Consider the following 25,670-nt stretch of genomic DNA (forward strand, 5'->3'; position numbering starts at 1 on the left):
TTGATCCCCTGCTGTTTACCCCATTTGTCTACTGTGATCACCTGCAGTCTGCCAGCATATCAATTACTTTTTGAGTGCAGATTGCTCACTGTCTGGCGCCTACTATCTGCCATTTGCCTGCCTTTTGCCTGTCCATTGCCTGCCTTCCACCTACCCATCACCCACCACCGGAGGTTCACCTCCTGATTGTCCAACAGCAGTCAGCAGACTGACCACAGACTGCAAGTAGAACACCAGCTGCCTGCTGTTGCCTGGAAGTTCACTGTCACGGTAACTGTAGGTTTGGTTACATGTGGCTGCCGCCATTTTGAGACAACAGCCAGGACTTGTAGGATCCCTGGCCAGACTGACTGAGCCCTGTCTCCAGGATCCCTCGGCCTGACTTGATCACTTCCTGCCTCCAGGGCCCTCACATCAACTGACTGCTCCCACCACCAAGACCCCCCAGACTGACTGACTGCACCCTAACACCAGGACACCAGACCGACTGATTGCAACCTGGCTCCAGAATCCCACAACCAGACCAACAACACCCCACCTCCAGGACCCCTGCCTGACCAACTGCATCCCACCTCCAGGACCTCCAACTGACCACACCCACACCCCGAACTGCAGTTCCCCATTTGCCAACACATTTGGAAGCCAGAGTGGCCTTCTTGGATAATCCTGGAAGCCGTATCTCCCATCTTTAGATGGGGCAAATCTCATCCTGAGACGACTGCTGGAGACTTGAAGCTCATTGTCAGGTACCTCTCATACATCAGACTACTGAAGACTGGGAGGACTGAATACTATAAGACTGTTATAATGTAAATTTTCTTTTTTTCTCCTTATTGGAAAATTTTAAGTTTTTATTCTTTACTTTTCTTGCTCTTTTCTCCTTTTGTTTACCTGTTCTCCTCAGAGTCTCTCCCTTTTTCCATGCTAACAACTGACTTCTTATGATTACAATTTCATTCTTTCTATGATCTAAACTTCTATATATTCTTTTCTTATTCCATTAACAGCTACATCCTACACCCCTATGCATCCTCTTTGTCCTCCATTAGAAACTGCAGACCTTCTTGCAAATCTATTTGTTATACTGAAGATAATAATTGAACTCATTCTATTTATTATGACAATATTGTTAACATCCTCATAGGGGCTATTTGGTTTCCAGTTGCATACTGTCTGAACTGGGCACTGCTAATATTGATCTCCCCCTTAAAGAAAAGATTTTGGAAACCTATAGGGTCTCTATAAGGCTATAGGGGAGAAACTGCTATACCCCAGATCTGCACTGCTAGAGGGGAAGATACATGAAAAACATGAAAAAACGAGGGAAGAAAATGATCCAAACAAACCTAGATTCTATATTAAGAGAATCCAGTGACAGTATGGTAGAAGGAATGTCAGAAAAGGACTTCAGATTATACATGATTAAAATGATATGTGAAGCAAAGGATGAGAGTAAATGCAGGCAATGAATGATAATACCAATAAGCAGTTGAAAGAGCTACTGCAGGAAGCAAAAGATCATTTCAACAAAGATAGAGATTCTCACAAAAAATCAAATGGAAATCCTTGAAATGAAGGAAATAATAAACCAAATAAAAAACTCAATGGAAAGCATCACCAACAGACTAGACCACTTGGAAGATGAAATTTTAGACAATGAAGACAAAATATTTAATCTTGAAAATAAAGTTGCCCAAACAGAGAAGATGGTAAGAAATCACAAATGGACTCTCCAAGAATTATGGGACATCATGAAAAGACCAAATTTAAGAATTATTGGGATTGAGGAAGGCACAGAGATACAAACCAAAGGAATGAATAACCTATTCAATGAAATAATATCAGAAAATTTCCCAAACCCGAAGAATGAAATGGTAAATGAAATAAAAGAGTCTTACAGAACACCAAATGCACAAAATCACAACAGAGCCACACCAAGGCACATTAAAATGAAAATGCATAACATACAAAATAAAGATAGGATTTTGAAGGCTGTGAGAGAAAAGCATCAGATTACATATGGAGGAAACCATAAGAATATCAGCAGATTTCTCAGCCCAGACTCTAAAAGCTAGAAGGGCCTGGAACAACATATTTCAAGCTCTGAAAGAACATGGTTGACAACCAAGAATCCTATACCCAGCAAAACTAACCTTCAGATTTGAAGATGAAATAAAATCCTTCCATGATAAACAAAAGGTAAAAGAATTTACACATAGCCTGTGCTACAGAATATTCTCAACAAAATATTCCATGAGGAAATGAAAAACAACAATGTAGGTCAGCAAAGAAAGGAACTACCTTAAAGGAAAAAACCATTCAAAGGAGAAACCAAGTCAAGTTAAAAACCAAAAATAAGCCCAAATGACTGGGAATACAAATCATGTCCCAATAATAACCCTGAATGTTAATGGCCTAAACTCATCAATCAAAAGACATAGACTGGCAGAATGGATTAAAAAGAACGACCCAACAATATGCTGCCTTCAAGAGACTCATCTCATAGAAAAAGACATCCACAGACTAAAGGTGAAAGAATGGGAAAAAACCTACTACGCACATGGACTCAGTAAAAAAGAGGGGGTTTCCGTCCTTATTTCAGATAAAGTGGACTTGAAGCTAAAGTTAGTCCGAAGGGATAAAGAAGGACATTTCATACTGCTTAAGGGAACCATAAATCAGGAAGATATAACAATCCTAAATATTTATGCCCCAAAAAACAGTGCATCCATGTACATCAAACAAATCCTTCTCAATTCCAGGAATCAAATAGACCACAACACAATAATTCTGGGTGACTTTAACACACTGCTGTCACCAATGGATAGATCTTCCAAACAAAAACTAAACAAAGAAATCATAGAACTCAATAACACAATCAATAACTTAGACTTAACAGACATATATAGAATATTCCATTCATCAATGAGCGAATTCGCTTTCTTCTCAGGAGCACATGGAACCTTCTGGAAAATAGACCATATATTATGCCACAAAGCAGCCCTTAGTAAATACAAAAAAATAGAGATACTGCTTTGTGTTCTGTCAGATCATAATGGAATAAAATTAGAAATCAATGACAAAATAAAAAACAGAAATTACTCCAACACCTGGAGACTAAATAATATGCTATTGAATGAATCATGGATAACAGAAAATATCAGGGAGGAGATAAAAAAATTCTTAGAGGTAAATGAGAATGATGAATCAACATATCAAAATCTCTGGGACACTATGAAATCAGTACTAAGGAAAATTCATTGCATGGAGCACATTCAGGAAAAGAATAAAAAGTCAACAACTAAATGACATAACATTACAGCTCAAAACACTAGAAAAAGAAGAACAGAACGACACCAAAAGTAGTAGAAGACAGGAAATAATTAAAATCAGAGCTGAAATCAATGAAAGTAAAACAAAAGAAACAATTCTAAAAATTGACAAAACAAAAAGTTGGTTCTTTGAAAAAGTAAACAAAATAGACAAACCCTTAGCACACTAACAAAGAGAAGGAGAGAGAATACTCAAATTACTAAAATTCGTGATGAAAAGGAAATATCACAACAGACACCACTGAAATACATTACATAATAAGAAGCTACTTTGAAAATCTATATTCCAACAAAATAGAAGACATCAACAAATTTCTAGAGACATATGATCCTCCCAAACTGAATCAGGAGGACATACACAATTTAAACAGATCAATATCAAGCAATGAAATAGAAGAAGCCATCAAAAGACTACCAACCAAAAAAGCCCAGGACCAGACAGATTCTTAGCCAAGTTCTACAAGATCTTCAAAGAAGAACTCATTCCAATACTTCTCAAAGTATTCCAGGAAATAGAAAAGGAGGGAACCCTACCAAACTCATTCTATGAAGCTAATATTACCCTCATACCCAAATCAGGCAGACACATCAAGGAAAGAAAATTTTAGACCAATATCCTTGATGAATATAGATGCAAAGATCCTTAACAACATATTGGCAAACCATATCCAAAAACATATATTTGTGCACCATGATCAAGTGGAGTTCATCCCGGGAATGCAAGCTTGGTTCAACATCTGTAAATCAATAAATATAATCCATCATGTCAATAGACTTAAGGATAAGAATCATATGGTTATTTCAATTGATGCAGAAAAAGTGTTCGACAAAATACAACACCCCTTCATGCTCAAAACACTAGAAAAAATAGGGATAGTAGGAACATACCTGAACATTGTAAAGGCTATCTATGCTAAGCCCATGGCCAACATCATTCTTAATGGAGAAAAGCTGAAAGAATTCCCTCTAAAAACTGGAACAAGACAGGGATGCCCTCTTTCACCACTTCTATTCATCATCATCCTGGAAATGCTAGCCAGAGCAATTAGACAGACTAAAGAAATTAAAGGGATACAAATAGGAAAAGGGGAACTCGAGCTGTCACTATTTGCTGATGACATGATTCTCTATTTAAAGGATCCAAAAAGCTCCTCCAGAAAACTTCTAGACCTCATCAATGAATTCAGCAAAATAGCAGGACATAAAATCAACACACATAAATCTAAAGCATTTTTATACATAAGTGATGAAACATCTGAAAGGGAAATAAGGAAAATAACTCCATTTGCAATAGCCTCAAAAAAATATAAAATACTTGGGAATCAATCTAACCAAAGAGGTGAAAGATCTCTACAATGAAAACTACAAAACACTGAAGAAAGAAATTGAGGAAGACCTTAGAAGATGGAAAGATCTCCTATGTTCTTGGCTAGGTAGAATTAATATTATCAAAATGGCCATACTTCCAATGGCACTACGCAGATTTAACACAATTCCAATTAAAATCCCTATGACATATCTCATAGAAACAGAAAAAGCAATCATGAATTTCATCTGGAAGCACAAAAGACCCAGAATAGCCAAAGCAATCCTGGGCAGGAAGAGTGATGCAGGGGGTATCATTATACCAGACCTTAAATTCTACTATAGAGCAATAGTAACAAAAACGGCATGGTATTAGCACCAAAATAGACAGGTAGATCAATGGTACAGGACAGAAGACATGGAGACATACCCACATAAGTTCAGTAACCTCATACTAGACAAAGGTGCCAAAAACTTACAATGGAGAAAAGATAGCCTGTTCAACAAATGGTGCTGGCAAAACTGGAAATACATATGAAGTAAAATGAATTAAACCTCTATCTCTCATCCTATACAAAACTCAACTCAAAATGGATCAAGGATCTAGGAGTTAGACCTGAGACCCTTCACCAAACAGAAGAAAAAGTAGGCCTAAATCTCCACCACGTTGGCTTAGGACCAGACTTCCTTAATAAGACCCCCATAGCACAAGAAATAAAAGCAAGAATCAATAAATGGGATAGATTCAAACTAAAAAGCTTTCTCTCAGCACAGGAAACAATCAATAATGTGAAAAGAGAGCCTATATAGTGGGAGAAAATCTTTTCCACACACACTTCAGACAGAGCACTCATCTCCAAAGTTTATAGTGAAGTTAAAAACCTTTACACCCAAAATACAAAGAACCCAATCAATAAATGGGCTAAGGAAATGTGCAGACACTTCACAGAAGATATATAGGTGATCAACAAATATATGAAAAAGTGGTCATCATCCCTAGTAATTAGAGAAATGCAAATTAAAACCACTCTAAGATTTTATCTAACTCCAATTAGAATGGCTATTATCAATAACACAAGCAATAGTAAGTGTTGGTGTGAATTTGGGGAAAAAGGCACACTCATACATTACTGGTGGAGTTGCAAATTGGTGCAGCCAGTCTGGAAAGCAGTATGGAGATTCCTCAATGAATCCATTACCCAGCTATCCCGCTCCTTGGTTTATACCCAAATGACTTAAAATCAGCTTACTACAGTAAAGCAGTCAAATCTCTATTTATAGCTGCTCAATTCACAGTAACTATATTATGGCACCAACCTAAATGCCCTTCAATTGAGGAATGAATAAAGAAGCTATGGTATGTATACACAATGGAATACTACTCAGTCATAAAGAAGAATAAAATTATGGCATTTGCTGATAAATGGATGAAGTTGGAAAATATCATGCTAAGTGAAATAAGCCAAACCCCAAAAAAACAAAGGCTGAATGTTTTCTCTGATAAGTGCATGATAATATATAACAAGGTGGGGTGAAGGGGGGAAGAGAAGAATGAAGGAACTTTGGATGCTATAGAGGAAAAAGGGGGGTGGAGGGGGTGGGGATGGAAAAACAGTAGAATGAAACAGACAGTATTACCCTATATATATATGTATGATTACATGAATGGTGTGAATCTACATTGTGTACAACCATAGAAATGAAGTTGTACCCCATTTGTGTACAATGAATCAAAATGCATCTGTAAAAATAAAAAAATATTTTAATTAAAAAAATAAAATAATAAAGTAGCATCTGAACCAAAAAAATCATAATTCAATATTTCTAATTTAATATTGAAATCTTATCAATGCTGCACATTTAAATGACAAGTGAACATTACCTAAAATTAAATGTTGTGTGAAAATGCCTATGTGAGGGTTATATGGCAACAGTGAGCAAACCTTCCCATCAATATTTTCCATTCCATGTGGGCTAGAGAACAGCTCTTTGATTCCTGTTGATTTACTGTGTGGATCCCAGAATGAAAACAGTATACCTCCTCCAATTACTTATGAGATCTTGAAAAGATTAAAAGATCTGTACTCACCTGAGAGAACTGATTTTTCAGTTCCTCAAGAGAAGACTCTAAAAGGGTCATGTTGGAAAGGCAAAATTTATTAAAAACATTTTTTCCTAGAGTGCTCCAAGAGAAGGTGTATTGTGGACTGTATCCTGGATAGCTCTCACACACTTCTCTTCTTACTTCTTCTGATGTTGAGTTCTGCTTTAATAGCTAAAAACATGTTCAAGAAGAGCAAGATAATGTTAGTTAATGCAGATGTTAAAATATTCTACTATTCAAGGAAACTGGCTTGTCTTTGCAATAGCCATTTTTAAGTCCTGCATTATTATGGCAATTATTAAAATAATAAAACATACCACATTTACCTAAGGGAAGTTGTGGAGGGAGAGTATGGTGGTAAATTCTTGTCATTGTTATGATTTAAATGGCTTACATATGATTTGTTTTACTTATCTTATTCCTGTCTTTGAGCAGAAAACCTGAATGCAACAGGTGTTTTCTGACAGAATGCTTCATGCATAGAAATCTTAATTTATTAATACTGAACACCAAGCAGCAGAAACTCAGGTGTCTTAATGCTTCATGATGTTTCCTAGGATTACGACCTTTGGAAATCATGATCTTTCAAAGACTTCCAAAAGAAGGTACTTCAAGGTCTATTCTTAGGACCCCAATTGTTTGTTTTTAGAAGTGAACACATGGTTTATGTTTCATTTCAGTCTCATAGATGAGAAAGAAAAAGGGTAAAAAATACATATGAAAATATATAATCATAAGTATAATTACTAAAAGCAATAATTGTAAATTCTTTTTATAATGGTATCATCATACTCCCCCTATATTTTCCATACGCAGATCAGTAACATATGCTGCACTATTTTCAGCTATAATAGTGATCACTTTCATCATTATTAACTCGTTTAGACATTTACAACCATATTGAATTGCAACACTTCAGGGGTTGCTTCTAGTGAGTTGAGGATCAACTTCATCCTCCCTTAAGTTCACATTACAAAGGACACACTCTGGTTTTCCAGCAACTGAACTTCTAAATATAATGGAGCAAGACAGGATCCACTTATCTAGGATGTACAATAAGTGTTAGGTCTTCTAGTCATCCATCCATATCTCTTTTCTAACATTACACATAAACTTGCACCAAAATGATTTCTCTACTCATTCTTGCAAAAGTTGCAGAAAGTGGTAAAGAGAAAGAAGAATCAGAGAGATTGCTGACATAGGCATCAATATGTCATTCTAATTTTTACATCCCTTCTCTGCTCCAACTACTCTAAAATATATATATCTATACATATAAAATTCACTTTTGGCTTATCTTCCCTGGACATATGTCCCTGTGCTGCCTCACAAAATTCTAAAATTCCATCCCATTCAAAAAAGCGGACTTGGGAGTTTCAATAGAATAAAGTGGTATTTTTGAGAATAGCGTTTCTCCTCTAGATGTTAATGAATGTATCTGAAGCAATGCAAGACTGTTTTCTAGAAACCAATATGGAAGAAACAGAATATAATAGTGTTTCCTAGTTTACACATTGGCTCAATTGAAAGAGGTTTTAGAATGGACTTAATTGGGCATATCCAGCTTCCTGGGCAAGGCAGGAAATTTTAGAGAACTTATATATAAGTTATTATATATTATATAAACTAGACTTTCACTGTCTAGATTGTCCTGAATGGAAAAGCATTCTATTTTGACCAGACTGGCAGAATTGCCTTGATGAGCATGGAAACATTTCCTGGTATCTGTTTTTGTGTCATTTTTTGGTTTATAGATATGACCCATCTTAAGGAGATGCCTCTAAGTCTCTCAGAATGTTAATTCAAGGGTCACTGACAGAGACATAATAAGCAATAATGGTTATGGTTAGTGGAATGTGAATAAAAGTAAGAGACATGTCTTGTGATTCAGATGGAAGAAATTACTACTACATGGATATTATTTAAAATGGTCATGTATGTGAGAGAGAAAAAAAGGGGAGATGGAGGAATAGCATTTCTAATGCAAAACCTTTAAAATTGTCTCCTCTTTATTACTGAAAAGCATGCAATGCAGGACTCAGATGTCTACCATAGAGGCCAGTCAAATTAGTCAAATGTACAAACCTGGATATTTGAGAGACAACAAGGAGAAGGGGATTGTATTTAACAGAAGAATATCTGTTCTGCCTGAAGACACTCAAATTTAATTTCTTAAAATTCCCCCACATACACATATGTATTTCACAGACCACAAGTTCACACCTCTTATAAAAATTATGTTTATTATCTTGCAATCTGGGAAAAGCAAAGTGGATGATCACTAGGAAACTGAGAAAAAAATTCATAGGTACGCTCTCTAAAATATGCTAAAGAAAAGGATTTGCCTGCTTAGGGGAGATGTTTTCCAAAACTCTGAGTTTTCAAAGGACATTATTAGTATGGATGAGGTAACAAGTTCAAAGAGTATGATAGTTTCATTTTTTTCTTCCCTGCTTCAGAAAGTTAAAAGATCATATATCATGCCACCTTACTTCTTACTAAATGAAAATCTTAACTTCAATTAAGGGACTTACCAGGGAAGTAAATAAATGCCTAGGAACTTAAGGAACCTCACAATGTCTTAAAATTAAGCTGTTATTGAGTACAGTAATAAAGGAAAGTGCCTGAGATGTTACTTAAATGGAAAAGACACTCCAAACTTCTTCCTATTGAGAGATTCCTCCAATAACCAAAACATCTTTGTTCAACCTCTTTATTATCCATCCATGAAAAAAACTAAATGAAATTACCTTTTCCAAATCAAGGATCCGTGCAAGCACTAGACTGCCATTGAAAGTTCCTGTTTCAGCATCTTCCAAATCAGAACTCAGACTAGGAAATACCGTAGCTGTAGTAGAAGAAGGTATTAGAATTCTAAACACACACACACACACACACACACACACACACACACACAGGATTGCATAAGAATTCACAATGATCCTTTGTAACTTAATATATCTCACAAGAATGTGCTTAAATATGCCTGCCCCATGAAAGTTTCATATTGGCAAAATGGCAAATCCATGAGCTTTTCTCTTCACAAAAAATTATAATGGTTTTGGTCTGCTTCTGTTTTTTTCCCCAGTCATTCAGATGTCATTTGCTTTCATTCCAGTTTGTGTCATTAAACTTCATCATCAATATTATTGCCCAATAAACTGAATCATTTCTCCATAGGCCTAGAGGATTTGAGGTGCCTCCACTAGCTCCATAGATCCATCATATCCAACATCTGTTCAAAGGATCTGCCAATGCACATCTGGTGATAATGGTCTTTCTTTTTAATTGTCCAATTGGGATGCTGAAATCTGCTTAGGATCATAAATTCTCTCCTCCCGAAAGTGGTTTCTGAATGATATTTCAGATCAAATAAATGCAATGAAGTAATTAGTCCAGACTACAGTATATTCTAATTAAGTAATTCCCAAAGGATCCTCATCCCGTACTATTTATAATGTGGCAGAGTTTTCTGGGTGTAGAGAATTAGTGAGAAGTGTACATTCATTTATACCATGAATGTTCATAAGTCAATATGGTGACTTTTATAAATTTTGAACACAAGTACTTATCATCCTTGTGACAATTTAGTATTCAAAGATACAAGTAACTCATCAGCAGAAAGGTAGAGACTTTATTTTAGTGCCCATGTGGCTGAAGAATTGACTCTCTGATTCCTCCAGACCAAGAAAATAATGTTTGTGAGAAGACTAGCTAGGGGGAGAAACATCATCTGTGGCTACTGAGCAAAGCAAAGCTTATTGGACCATAAGAACATGACCTTATTTCTACTGTGATTTAACCTACTCAGCCAACACCCACAGATCATTCATAACAGAACATTAACTACTCAAAAACCATTTACCACCATGTTCCTACTACATTAACCCAGGACTTCTTTCATTGACTTCATCAACTTGTATTGGAATGTTATTTAACATCATAGTCTAAAATATTTCATGGCATTGTTAAAGATGCTCCTTTTTTCCCCCTAGAGCACATATTCCAACATACAAAAATCTTTGTTCATTAATTTCTTCCTAGTCCCTAGTATCTCTGAGATACTTTCGAATAATTTTTATTACCAGACATTATGACCATCCCAGAACCATCTAATTGCAGAGAAGTAAAAGAGTTCAGATTCAATTCTGGGACTCAGTGCAATTTTCAATACCTAGGATTTTGTTCCTAAAGCGTATTTCAATAAGAACTTAGTTTCTTATTATTCTGGCAAACTTTATATAATTATACCACTGCACTCAGGCAACCATGAGGAACATTGTGATCTCTTAGGGATATTCTAAGCCTTCCATCTTTGTTTTAAAAGTTTCCAGTATGCACCTTTTAAAGATTAGACCTTTGCTGGCTGTTCCAAAAGGCCTATTCTACACTCTGCAAAAAAAGTTAGCTTACCCAATGATGCGTGCCTTCTCTCTGGAACTTGGGTGCTCTGGAGTGATAAATTACTGTCCTTCCCCAGCTTGGGTGACTTTTTCAGAATTTCACTAGAGAAGAAAAAGCAAGAACTCTATAACTTCACTCACATTAATTTCAGTTAGTTAAAGCAATGTATTATGTGGCAGATTTCAGAGCTCTCTCAGGACTCAAAATTTTCATCTACTTTCTAGGATATTAAGGGAAGAACTCATCTAACCATCCACCAATGAATATATAAGGTCTTCTACAAGGTAAATTTTGATTCAGAGAAAATGACCTAAAGGAAGTTTAAAAATAGTTATGTTCTTTTCATCCTATAGTAAGGAAATTACTTGAAATGAAATTTAAAATTATTGAAAGCATTGATGATATGTTTTTCTTTTCAGAAGGTGATGGATCCCAAATAGATGCATCCAGGGGCTTTTTGGAAACTGAAACAAAGGTTTACTTATTTGTCAACAATAAAAGATTGATTGGATTTTGAAGATTTTCTAAGTTTAATAGTACTTGTAAGACAGATTCAAGGAAGGAGGAAAAGAAGCAGTATTTATTGAGTATCTAGCATGTGCCAGGAACTGTCACTGCTATCATCACAGGGGGCACCAGGTGTACAAGGAACATAACAGATGTTCAACTGTCCCCAATATGTCAATGCAATGTTAAGAACATGTGGTGCCAGCAATTCCCACACAACATCATCTCACTATATTTTGGAAGATAATATTATTAGAACTTCCTACAATTTAGTAACCCTCTTTTTTTATAAAAAAAAAAAACCATTTCCTGTTTAATTTCCTTGAAAACTGGACAAACCTACAAGCAAGTCCCTAAAATAAATGTATATATCTCAAAAATAAAATCAGTACAAATATCTGGACATACATAATATCCAGAGTTCTGAAAAATTTTGAATTTCATATAGCTCTTTATTTAAAAAGCATATTAAAGATATATTAAGATGGCAAGCAGTTCTACTCACTACTATGGTTCAGTTTGACTTCTGTTTTAGAAACAAGATTATTGTTATTTATAATTGGAAAAATACATTCAGTGTTTTTTTGGTGTGTTCTTCTTATAAAAATGATAAGAAGAGGTAATATTTGTTTCCATTCCCCAGTGTTTTTCCAATATTCTCCTTAAAATATACTGGTTGTTCCAAAAGTTCTGCATTCTAATGTATATTTGAATTATTCATGATCCTGTCTGTATTCCCCTAAATCTTCCTACATTCCTTATGCTATTTGGATAGGAAAACCATTCAGATAAAAATAACAACTGACCTGAACCTTTTCTCTTTTCTCAAAAAGAAGTTTCAAAAAGTTTGAGAAAGTTGGGTTTACTTTTTTTCTTGACTTTTTTTTTTTTTTTCCAATTCAGCTTGTAACTCTCCAAGGAAGACTACTGAATATCAACACATTTTGAAAACAAAGGGGGAAATGGCCTTCATAAAAATTTTAAGGATCAGGGACAGCTAGGAAAATCAAAAGAAGAATGACAAAGATCAAAATAGCAGTGAAGGAGCATGGGAAAATGGGCCGAATAATAAATATGAGTGAGGAAGAGAAAAAGTAAGAGAGAGTTGGAAGTTAAGAAAGTGTGCTCTTGGAGAAGCAAAGCTGCATCTGCTCCACAGTGATCTACCCAGCTTCTCAAGTTCAGATAAGAGCCCTAACACTACTCCTACCAATATTCTCTAAACATCAAAATGGGACAAGCTCATTCTATTCCCAGTACGTATCTGGCTCATCCAGACTGAGTTCATTCTGCAGTAAAGTGACCCCAGCCAAGGAACCATGGAGACCCCTTTTCAAAAGGACCTTTCCAGGACCGGGAAGTGCCATGGTTACATGGTTGCCCACATTCTTTTCTCTAGTCTTTCTATGGAAGTGAGAACTTGGAATGTCATGTGCTTTGCAATCCCTCTTCCTGAAAAATTTCTCCAGCTTCATTTTGCATTTACAAAGTATGGTGTGATGGCATGTGTCCACTCCCGGTGGACATTAAAACTGTTTTCTTTTAAATAAAGTGGAAACAAAACAGACAAAAGAGAGTATGTGAGCAAGAAGGTAAATTTAATCTATAAGTTGAAATACAACTTATTTTCCTCAAACAAAGATAAATAATTCTATTAACTTTTTTTTTAAGTTCCTGGGTGAAACTCAGGGATGCCCTACCACTGAGTTACATCCTCAGTCCTTTTTATTTTTAATTTTGAGACAGGATCTCTCTAAGTTGCAAAGGCTGGCCTCAAGCTTGCAATCCTCCTGCCAGCCTCCCAAATCACTGGGATTATAGGTATGTGCCACCAGACCTCAAGACTAACTCCTTCTTAAATTAGTAAAGGAGGGAAAGAAGGAAACCAGTCTAACTGAGTTAATGGCATTTTCTGAATTTTCTAATGCGCATAATCATGCTTACAGACAAAACTTCTTACAGTGATTAAATCATACCCTCTCCTTTGTTTCACACACTTTTTACATACTTACCTGTATCCAAATGTAACTATTCCCATCACTTTTTCATTCTAGACTGTGACACCATTGGAAGCAGGTATCATGTCCCATTCATCTTTAAGTTCCCATATAACGCATATAACGTAGTACTGGACTACAAGATCTGATGGCCCATTAAATAAAAAGAATATTGCTGGGGTGTGGCAGAAAGAACTTTAGAGTTAACAGACACCTTTAGAATTTTAGATCTATCTCTTCTTTTAGGATCTGAGCCATCCTTTCCCTCATCTGTACATTAGGAATGTGAATACCTATTGTTACGGGTTGGATCTGAGGTGTCCCCCAAAAGCTCCTGTTAAGTCAGAAATATTCAAAGGTAAAATGATAGGATGATGAGAGCTGTCACCTAACAGAGCCATCCTAATTTGAATGGGCTGACTGGGTGTTAACTATAGTGAGGGAGGGCAAGTTGGAGGAGGTGGTCACTGGAGATGTATCCTGGAAGGGTTATTCTTCCTACAGACTCTGCCCCCTCTCCATCCCCTCTGTTTCCTCGCTACCATGAGGGGGCTGCTTCCCTCCACCACACACTTCCCCTATGATGTATTGCCTCACCTAGGGCCCAGAACAGTGGAGTATGCCATCTATAACTAAAACCTCTGAAACCATGAGACAGTTGTTCTCGTTGGACTTTTCGATGACAAAACAAAAAGTTAGCTTTTGACAAAAAAAAAAAAAAAAAAAAAAAAAAAGCGCTAACTAAGACACCTGTCTTGCATAGTGGCTGTGTGTATAATGTGAAATATGCATACTGAGAATCTGGGTGGCCCCTATGGTCACAGGTACTCGACTGTCATCAGCTTTTCGTCAAAGTACTCATAAAAGAAGATGGTGCAAAGATACACCTTTACCATCAGTATGGAGCTGAAGAGTCCCATTCTTATGTATACATGCTCTCAGTGCAGTGCCCTCAGAATACTAGAAGCTTCAAGAAATAGGATACCAAGTAGATATAAGCCATTATTTTGTAGATCTGCAAGCCATGACTGGTCAAGTGGATGAGGCATAGACCCTTATCCAGGGTTTTGTAATCCCTGCTTCATTTTATGGGTGTATTTAATTTCATTATTTATGAAAGGTTTTTTTTTTCCAGTTGTAGTAATAATCAAGAAGAAGAGAAGATTCTTGAGAAAAGTCTAGAGGGCACTGTGTTGGTTGATAGTATGATTGTTTAGCACGTGGAAAGCACTGGGTAATAAAGAAGATCTCTTGAGACACCTTATTGCCAAGGAAGCATCATTTTAAAATGACTTTGACCTGCTATCCTCATTGCATACTTGATTCTGCAAACATTCTTGGAAGAGGAAACACCCAGGGATGGCACCCAGATACAAACATGTAATTTTAGACTGTATCTGACATATGAATTAATTAACTCATCAACATTTGTTAAATTCCTACTATATGTATTATAATGGGCAAATCAAGTAAGAAAACCAAGCAGTGCAATATATTAATGGCTAACAACTCAGTAAAGACATGCATAAGGGATGATGGGAATACATGACAAGGATCCCTGAATCAGATATCACTGATAATTTTGGTAGAACAAGATCCTTAGAATCACAATCCTGAGTCAAGCCTCTTACTACCTTAACATAGTCCCTCCAAGCTTTCACTAAAGCAGCAGTTCTCATCCAGGGGCAATTTGCCTGCCTCCCTCAGGGAATATTTAGCAATATCTAGAGATATATTTGGTTGTCACAACTGTGTGTGTGGGTACTACTGACACCTAGGAGGTAGAGGGTAGGGGTGCCATTAAACACCCTACAACACACAGCACAACAAAGAATTATTTGTCCCAAGTGTTAATAAAAATCAAGACTGAGAAACCCTGCACTAGACTATGACACATAAGTAGAACTATTCAGTGACAACTCTTCCCCATTCCCATTCCCCAGGAACAACCCAGGAGACTTAATAGCTCTGAGAAAGTCACATAGAATCAATCTCACACTGGATATCTCTGGGAAATATATAAAAGCATTATGCAAAACTTAGATGTCCCCTCAATTTGGCATGTAGGTTCATCTGATTCCAGAAAATTCAACCCTGGGGTGAGCCAAGAAAGCCTGACTCAAATCATCAAGCGGTCTGTGGCGTTAACTAATTTTAGTGGACTGAGCTACATGTTTAGTACCACAGACTTGACTGAGGAGCTTGCCTTTGAGATGTTAGAGTTGTGGGCCCTACTGAGTGATATTTATCAGACTTTGTTTTGAATGGAACCCAATAAGGGAAACATCTTGTATTCAAGATTTCCATTATGTTAGGAGGAAAACTAAACCCAGAATAGATTTGACTTCTCAGTCATGTCTACCAACAGTTACATTTGGGAAATGTCACATTTATATATATCATCATAATGGTAGATGTTATGCCTCATACTGAGTCTTAATTTCCTGTGAAAGGGAAAGACTACCTGTATGGATGGTATGAGTGCACCATGGTAAATTCTGTCTATAAAAGGAATTCCTACTGGGAAAGAGGCATATGGCAAATCCTGGAAAGAAAATTTTGACATTCTTTTTTGTCTCTAAGGGTTAGTTAAATTTTCATATGTATTTTTTCTCTTTTCCCCAGAATTATACTTATCTATCAGTGACATCTGGAAGGAAGGTGTGAAATATGATGCCCTGAGCCTGCTTCTAATCCCAGTTCCAGATGACATTCATCATTGCTTCTTAACTGCTCACAGTAACTCAGGGCACTGTCATGGTCACGAGGCCCTCTCCGTGGTTCCAGGCAGCCATCCTCCATGGCTATCTCTACACAGGCATTCAGATGGAAATTTCAATTGATTTAATCATCTTCTTGCACTTCATCCTGACCTTAATTCCTGAAGGGTCACCCATGCTTCAAATATAATCCCTGCTTGTCCACATTCAAAACATCTCTCTTCTCAGTGGCCCGGTTGTAATCAAGATTAAGAGATATCTTAATGTATTATCCTGTCCTAGGATTTTTTAATATTCTTAGGAAGGGCTTAGGAGTTATATTATGTAACCCAAACAAGTACACTTCTAAAAGTTTTTAAAGGCACAAAGTTGGGCAGATGAGAAGGTACGTGTGTGTTAGGACCCTGTGGAATGGGAAGGGGATGACATCATGGTATCTCTCCAATGACAGTGGGCAGATTATGCTCAGCTAGTCAAGAAACAGGCAGACTCATTGGGCAATGCTTTAAGGAAATAAGCAATTTCTCCATTACATTCAGAAGCAAAGCTATCTGCCTCTTCTTCTTTGACTACTATACAGGCGCTTCCATCTGTTCTTCTCTTTCACTAAATTCTGGGATTCTTTCTCCATGGCCTTTCTTAAACATACCTTCTTCTCTTCTGGTAGCCACACCCAATCTGTCCTTAATGACCACACCCCTACGGCTCTGGGAGAACTCTCCTGACTTCTCCCCACCCACACCTACTTCCACTCCAATAATACAAACAGAAAGACTCAAACTCCCCAGACATGAACAATGCCTTTAGGAACTTATGTACTTATTCACCATTTGTGTTAATGTTCTGGGCACAGTGAGAGCTAAACAAATATTCATCACATTTGCCATGTTATGTAATAATTTACCTGCCACCTTTTCTCTCTGTCTCTCTGCCCCACTAGGTTATAAATTCTTGCAGGGCATATCCATTTCTGAATTTACAGCAACTTGCATAGTCTCCAGCATATTGTATATATTTAATACATCCTAACTAAATGAATGAAGAGTTTGGTCTGGGTGGCAGTCAATGCATTTCTCCAGGTTGTTCTTAGATAAATGAAGTTTAATCTTTCCTTTTGTACTAATTCTAGCTAAAATGGTTACCAAATGGCTATACCTCAGAATTAAAACTGTAAGATACCTATATATCCTATGTCATCTTTATAGTCAAATGAGGGCAAATACATGTTCTCTCTGCACTTGCCTTACTTTACCAATACTATCTTTAGGTTAATTTCTAAACTCATTTATATTTTTCAATTTTAAACAAAATCCTAGTCACTTTAAAATTATCCCTAAGTAAAACTGGATTAGCTGTTCTTCAGGTTCTTTAAGAGTCATACAGTAGGAGCCAGAGGTATGAATTGAGAAAACACAGGTCACAGATAAGAGTCAATGAGAATAGGGAGCAAGCCCATGGAGGCAATTTCTCCCCAGGATCTATAGGAATGCTGAATCACTTCTCCAAATAATGACCTGTGAACTCCGGGGGATGATCTCTGCCATTCGCCAACTGTGTGAGCAATGGCACGGCCAGTGGCTCCTACTGTTTGCTGCATTCTTACAGGAGTGTAGGGAGGAAGGACAAGGGTTCGATCTGTGATGTCAGATCATCCATTGTGCAAAAAAAGCAAGAAAACCATAAATGTAATCATTCCTTTTCTCAGCCAGCTAGCGAGAGTGGATGCTGAGTACAGTGCTGGAGTTTTTTAAAACATCTCATCCTGAAGCTAATGCCTAGAGAAGTATGAATTTAATAACAGAAGGCTAGTGCCAAAAGCAAAATCACATCAAAACACTGGCGACTGGCCAGCAAGTAGTGACTGCAGTGTGATCGTGTCTTTCAGAAGAGCGTGCTATTAAAAGAAACATGGCAGGCATCTTTTGATGAGACCAAAGGTGCCATTTCTTTCCTCACTTACAGAAGAGAAAAGGAAGACTGCTTTGTTTCTTAATGAGGCTATGCTGTTGAATCTTCCTTCACCAAAGGAAGCAATTTAGTGAAATGGTTTACCCAGTAACCACACGCCAGTTTCATTGCACAGCTATATAAAACATAAAAGTTAATAGCATGGTGGGAAATATCATTAATACAATTTTATTATTGTACATAATTTTCTAAATTAAGCTCCAATTACTTGTAGTTCAGAAAAAATACAGAATATACAGCAACATACAACTTAAGCTAGACAAACTACCTGGAGGTTAGAATAAAACAGAAAAACAGATATGACTAGAGAATAATCACTAGATGATCAAATAAACCTGGACTTCAATCCTACTTCCAAAACCAACATAAAGTCTCATCTCACACAACCCCATGAGTTTGATTCTCTATACTATAGCTTTGAAAAATACTCCTTTTGGGGAAAGTATATCTACATGATTCTTAGAAATGTTAACTATTTCCTTCTTAGTTAGTTCTTGTATCATCCTTAGAGAAAAGGAATGCAGTAGGATACCACAATCCTGGAATGCCCTTTTAGTCTCCCCAGGAACCTGGCCAAGTCAAGGAAACAAAGAAAACAGGCCCAGGTCAGTAATTCTTAAAGAAACTAGATGGACACCAACTTTCTGTCATGTATACTATGACCTAGGGTGAGTTCAGTGATATCTGTAGAAAGCTACTTTCTGGCATGTATACCAGGACACTAGATCCTTGGGATGCTGGTCATCCAAGCAAGTTAATGCTAATGATGTCACTGCTTCTGCAGTATAAACCCCTCTCTCAGTGGTGACTGGTGCAAACCGAGAGCACTGTGGAGAGGATACATGTCACTCATCCAGTGAGCCACCACAGACAAAACACTGCATGGGACGGAGGTGCTATTTGGTCAGCTTATTGCCAGGGGACCTTCCCTGTAAGTATTTCTCCACAAAGTCTATGTCTAGTATGCAGTCTCTAGGTGTTTTCTTTCATCTCCTGGCAACCTATCACACTGCCCTGGCACAACTAGGTGGGGGCCTGACAGTTCTTCATGGGGAAAAAAATGTACAAAGAGGAAGTCCCAGGTGGGGCTGTAAAGTCCAATTATAAATGATGGACATGAATGTTGCCCATATTTCCTCTAATACTTGCTTCACAAAATGTTTATCTCCAGTAAACCCTATGAAGGTCTCCTGGTTCCCTACCTAAAACTCTCTTTTTACTCTAAATATAGTGTGCTGCTCAAGCATGCTGGTTGCAATCTCTCCTGTTATTGTTATTGATTTAATATTCTTCCCATTAAAACACTGGCGCAAATCACATCTAATTCATCATTTGCATAGGGACTCATGAACCATCAACTCTGGGACAACAGGGAATACCACTCTTCCTTTCATCTCACTTTTATGCTGATTGCACAAGAGGGCATAGGCTCTAGCTGGCTTTGGTTTCCTTACAGAAACTTATACTGGTGCCCATTGAGGCAATGTTTGTGTATGCCAAGAAGCTATTCTCAAAACCATGGATTGTATCACTCCTGTGCTTAAAACTTCCCAATGGCTTCTCACTATGCTAAAATTACTAAGCTGCCCCTTGTCAGAAGTGGCAACTGAATTATGGGTTTTGAAACTGTACCATGACAGAGGTGATATCTCTCTAGGAAAACTCTGTGTGAAGGTACCCATAGAGATAGACCAGTTGCTATGTTGATGCCCTGTTCAATAGGGGATTCTGTGCTAACCAAAGAGTCATTCAGTTCTTAACCGCTAGTCTCAGATACCAACTCCCAGGGATAGAAGATTCTGAGCATAAAAAAGGAACTATAATGTTTCACCAGGGCTATAACCTTCAAGCCTGCCTGCTTAATAGAAACTTTGGTCAATGGGCTTCCTGGGTGCCAGAGGAAGCTCCTAGCATTGCAACAGTGAAATAGCTACAAGACTGTTTCTAGCACTGTAATTTCCTGGTGCACAAAGAACAATGCCTCCATAGGCTTTAACTGCCTGATTATGAGACCCTATATAATAAACTTGCTGGGCCAGCTCTGTGTCACAGCTTCTCCACCTGAGGTCAGTGTCCCACCTGATCCTGCTTTTCTCTCTAAACATTTGCGTATCTTTCTTAATCCCCCATTGCCCCTCACCAGTTTTCTAAATTAAGGGCTGTGCAGTTCATGGCAGTCCCTTACCTTTAAGTCCATGTGCTCTGTCTCCTGTGTTCCCCATCAGCACATCCCTGCCCCCTTCATCATCCCTCCCCTGCTCTCGCCACATGAGCTGACATCATGCTCCTCTAAATGGTCAGGTTGTCACCACCTCAGGGTCTCAGTTTCTCTGTCTGTGACACTCTCTTCCAGAAGTTTACATGTTGCTGGGATTTCTCCTTGTCCCTATTGGTCTCTACCCAAATGTCACCTTCTGAAAGAAGGCTTCTCTTGCTATTCCATTAAGTCCCCACCTTTCAACTTCTACTTCTTGACCTATTTTATTTTCCTGCTGACACCCTTATTATTATGCCATTTATTTTTGCTTTCCCTTCCATGAGAATGCAGTGACAAAAGGGTAAAAAAAAATCTGTTTCATTCACCTCTGTATCAAGGTGCTTGGAATGGTGCTTGTGACGCAGAAGTATCTCTGTTACTGTCTCTTGAACAAGTTAATAATGAATGAATGAACATCAGAATTGTCCTAAGTACCAGGACTAATTAACTTACTAAAAAATCAAAACTTGTGCAAATTAGTAATGCAAAAATTATGTGTCCCAAGTTGTTTCCCATGACAATTCTTGACATGTTTATATTTTATGCTAAAGAGTTTATAGTTGCTTTCTCATAAAACATCACTCATATTATTTAATGACCAAAATCACAGTGATGACAGTAAAGGACAAATTGTGGTATACTTAATATTGCGGTACATAAATATTCACATTTAATATGAATTTAGTATTCATGTTTGGGAACTAAATATTTCTGATTATACAAAAATGTGATCTTTTCTCAAGAGACAATTTTAAAAATCTCTAACAGAATTATCTCATGGTTGACTCAAAATTATAATATTGTTTTCAGTTCTGCAGCTAGCTAGGCCCCTGGGAGTCTCTTTGGGTTTAGAATCCCAGGAAGGAAAATTGAGATTGTGAATGGTCCAGATTCCCTATCTTCATTCTGCAGCTGCTTCTCACAACATAAAATAGAGCACACATTAACCTCATGTAAAGGTTGTCGTTTAATTATATATACCTTCAACTTTATTACTTTGAGTTTTGAGGCCCTTAATTTTCTTATTTGCACTTTCTGGTTTTTATTTCATCTGGAAGTGCCACATAGAGTCATACACATATGTCATTCTTCCTGGAGATGAGGCCCTTGACACTTTTCTGGTGTTTGTGATGAAGTCTTAGGCCCATGTGTCACTAACAGAGGATCTTTGAGGGAAGTAAGGTAGAACTGCCTTGACTACTCACCTTAAAAAAAAGCAAAATCTGAATAATTCACTCAAAAGAGATTATGCTCAATCTCACATAATCAAAGTGATTTTAAAGTGGACTTACCTTGTCTTTTTCATATTTACATCATCACATTTGTGGACACAAAAGTAAAGTTGTATAGGTTTATAGTATGACGACACTGGTTATCTAATAAGGAAAAATGAGTTTATGTCTCAGAAAAACTCGACGCACTTGGGAAGTGCCCCCACCTGTCTTTAAACATGGCGTCGTTGATCCCTTTCCTCCGGAGCAGATCTAGAGGCCCATAGGGTGTGTCTTTGCATTTAGAGTCTGTGTCACAGAGTAGGGTTTGTAGGAATGGGAAGAATCCAGTACTAGGAAGGTTTCGAGGTGCCAGGTAACCTGAAATTAATAAATAATAGTTATATTACTATGACATGTTTTCCTAGACAGAGAAAGAAGCATAATAATAACTCCATTTTGTGGAATTTCCTTTTGGATACTACTATTTGGGTCCTCCAAACTAGCCCATCTCGACTATTAACATTAGACATGGAGGGTGTTTGTTCAACATGATTTTCCTAAATCGGCTAATATGAACTCAAGGCTTAAGTATGCCTGCTGTTCCAGGGAGTCTTCCTTCTGGGGTTTATTCTAAGAAAATGATTAAAGGTGTTTCAGAACATTTGCTGGAGTGTTTTTTAAAAAATCACAGTTTATCCATATAATAAAAAACAAGGCATCCAATAAAGTGTCAATTCATATGGGAAAAGTTTATAAAATATCATTAAAAGAATAGATCAGAAAACAAAACATTTTAAAACAGTATGAACAGAATAATCTTAATCTTTTAAAATATACTTAAAAATATGTATACTAAAACACCTGAAAGATTAGATAAGATTTTGATGGCTTTTTTTACCTGGGTAATGTATTTCATGGTTTTTTACTTACTTTCTTTTGACCATATATTAACTTTTTATTCCCATAGTGTACATGTCTACTTTTATAATCAAAGTGGGTATAAGTGCAGTCAAGTTTTCAGATACTAGGAAATATTTTTGGTTCTTCAAAATGTAACATTTTAATTATCCTTTATACAATTCTTTTTTCCCTGGTTTAAAAAACAATATCAAGTGATATGAATGAATATGCAGATTTCTCTGAAAATTAATCATAGGAAACAAGAATAGTAAGAGTAAAGGGTTTTGTAACCTTTACTTTAACATTTGCTTCATAAAATGTGATGGTGAAAGACAGTTGGCAAGCTGTGAAATACAAATCTTTTCACAATTAGATTTGATATTAAAACACTAAATTCTTCCCTCTGGGAAAATATGGAGACAATGAACTTTCAAAAGAGAAAGATTTCAAAACTACAAGGGAAATTCCAGACTAAAAGTTAATAAGCAAAACCTTAATTCCCTCATAAATCCATAAAAAAAAGAGTGTCAGTACAGGCCTATTTTCATTTTAAGAAGAAAAGTTTTGTTGTTTTTTTTAATGGTAGGAGTAATACAGCTATGTGTTAATAAATTAGCAAGAGAATAATGAATACAAATCTGATCCAAGTAACTTAAATACAGATCTACATAACAAGAGATAACTGGAAGTAAAAGGGAAGGGGCCATAGTAAAGTTGGCCAGAAAAAAAAGACAACAAAGAGAGAGAGAGAGAGAGAGAGAGAGAGAGAGAGAGAGAGAGAGAGAGAGAGAGAGAGGGAGAGAGATTCTGGAAAATGCTATACTGTTGACCTTAAAGATGGAAGAAGGCACCCCCTGTCCAGGAATGAAGGCAGCCTGTAGAAACCAGTAATGGCAAGGAAACAGATTCTACCTGGCCAGTCCAAAGGGCATGCTGCCCTTCAGGCACCTTGATGTTTAGTTAAGATCAAATTCTGGACTTCTGATCTCCAGAAATGTAAACTAATGTGTCTGTTGTTTTTAAGCCACTAGTTTATGGAAATTTATCACAGCAGCCACAGGAAAATCATACAGCAATTAATACTAGTATGAATGAAAGATCTGAAACCTCAGAAGAGATTGGAGAGAACTTTGCCCTCCAGACTATTCACTAGTACTTTCTAAGCAACTTGTTTCTGACACCAGAAAGAAGGGTGCCTCTCTTGGAATTAGACTGGAGCAAAAATTGCATGGAACCAACATTAATTCCCACCAGTCTTCCTTATGGTACAATGCCCTGAACAAGCCTGAGAGCAAATGGCCTGTTAGCTCTTCACATATCCCTGTATGGCAAACTTCTGCCACAGTGAACTGTATACAAGAACTCTAGACGTCTGTAATAGAAGTTCACCATCAATGGCAATCCACCCTGTTACACAGATTCCAGCTGCAGTTGCTCACTCAGGGTCTGGGTTTTCACATGAGCTCATTCTTTTTCTACCTCAAACACACAATGGCTCCTTTGAATGGGAGGTAGACAGAAGGGGCCAGATAACCCTCTGCTCTACAGCACTTATGAGCATGATGGTATGGTTGAGTGAGGCACTGCTAAAAATAATGGAAGCTCAAGAAAAACTCCGTGGCAACATGAAGAAAGGGAAAGGAGGGAAAAGATGTAATGGCAAGAAGAGTGAGCTTAGAAGAGGTGACACTTTCCAACCAACTTTACCTTTCCTGGCATTGATTACAAGTTGCAGATTTTTTGAGGGAAATTTGAAGGAATTTAAATACTTGTGTGATTATCTATAGAGGATAAGCCTACTTTATAGAGAAATTCATCACAGTGTATCTTTAAAAATAAGCCCCCAGGGTGTTGAAAGTAAGACAGTCAGTGCTTTGCAGATTCTTGAAGACTGATATTTAATGGGTTCTACTGGGATCATGCAAACAAGGTACACACACATTGCGGTTCATGCAGAGTATGCACTGCTCACATTATTTACTTTACCATCATATTTTAACTAAGGACTGTGCCCTCGTCAAGTGAGGGAACCCACTGCAACACGGTAACACTGATTTATTAAGTATCTGCTGTATCCCACTTATGGTTCTAGGCATGCAATATGTATTTATATTGTTCCTCCTTCCTTGACATACAGTTTACTTTCTGAAGTACATCAACTTTTCAGAAAATTTGGATATCCTCTAGGACTAACAAATCAGAGTTACATAGAATCAAATGTCACTGCTGTTTTCTTGTGAAAAGAAAACGGATATTTCAATCTTCCACCCAACTCGGTTTTATGTGCAAGGAAGTAAGCACTCTGAGCAATGGCGGAATAAACCATCACAGGTTTTAAAGAGTTACTAATTTTGACTTGAACTTGTTCTGTTCTGAAGGTATCTCTGGCACTTTCAGATTCTAAAATAATGTTTCTCTTTATATTCCCAAGTGCTAGGATAAAGAAAAAAGAGAAACATTCATCTATGTGTCACAAAACTTCCATAGAGAATGCAAATCAAGACTAATCATTGAGTGCCCATGTTCCCAGCCAGTGTGGAAACCACAGCACCATTTATAGGTTAAACAACAACAACAATAACAACAACAACTAGGCTTTGGGCTCTCAAGATATTAAACAAGATGCCATGATTCCCAAACACTTCATACCCAAGACAACCATGCCCATCTCCAGAAGAAAAGATATTGAAGAACCTGACAATTTCATGGGTGTCAAGTTCAAAAGACTCCAACCTAGTCTGGAAATGGGGTAAGATGAGTGATAAGCAAAATCCTAAGCTTACTTAGTTCCAGACAGAGGCAGTAGACAGCCATCCCTGCAAGGGAGAGACCATTCCCTTAAAATGGATACAGTTCACATGTTGATACAGTCCCATTATAACATCGACACAGCCCAATGGGATCAAACCAAACTATAAAACAACTTTAGCAACAAATCACCAATTAACTAAGCTTTCAGCTA

At 37.2% G+C, this 25,670-nt stretch overlaps 1 protein-coding gene across 1 annotated transcript in view; it reads right to left on the bottom strand.

The window, feature by feature from the left end:
- Positions 1-25,670, bottom strand: part of Abca12 (ATP binding cassette subfamily A member 12) — a 168,821-nt gene that overhangs the window by 99,612 nt on the left and 43,539 nt on the right. The window contains 4 exon segments of the mRNA XM_047547620.1: positions 6,727-6,912; positions 9,492-9,589; positions 11,155-11,246; positions 22,033-22,186. Of these exon segments, the coding sequence (XP_047403576.1) occupies positions 6,727-6,912; positions 9,492-9,589; positions 11,155-11,246; positions 22,033-22,186 (530 nt within the window).

Source organism: Sciurus carolinensis, chromosome 3, assembly GCF_902686445.1.
Source record: "Sciurus carolinensis chromosome 3, mSciCar1.2, whole genome shotgun sequence".
NCBI lineage: Eukaryota > Metazoa > Chordata > Mammalia > Rodentia > Sciuridae > Sciurus > Sciurus carolinensis.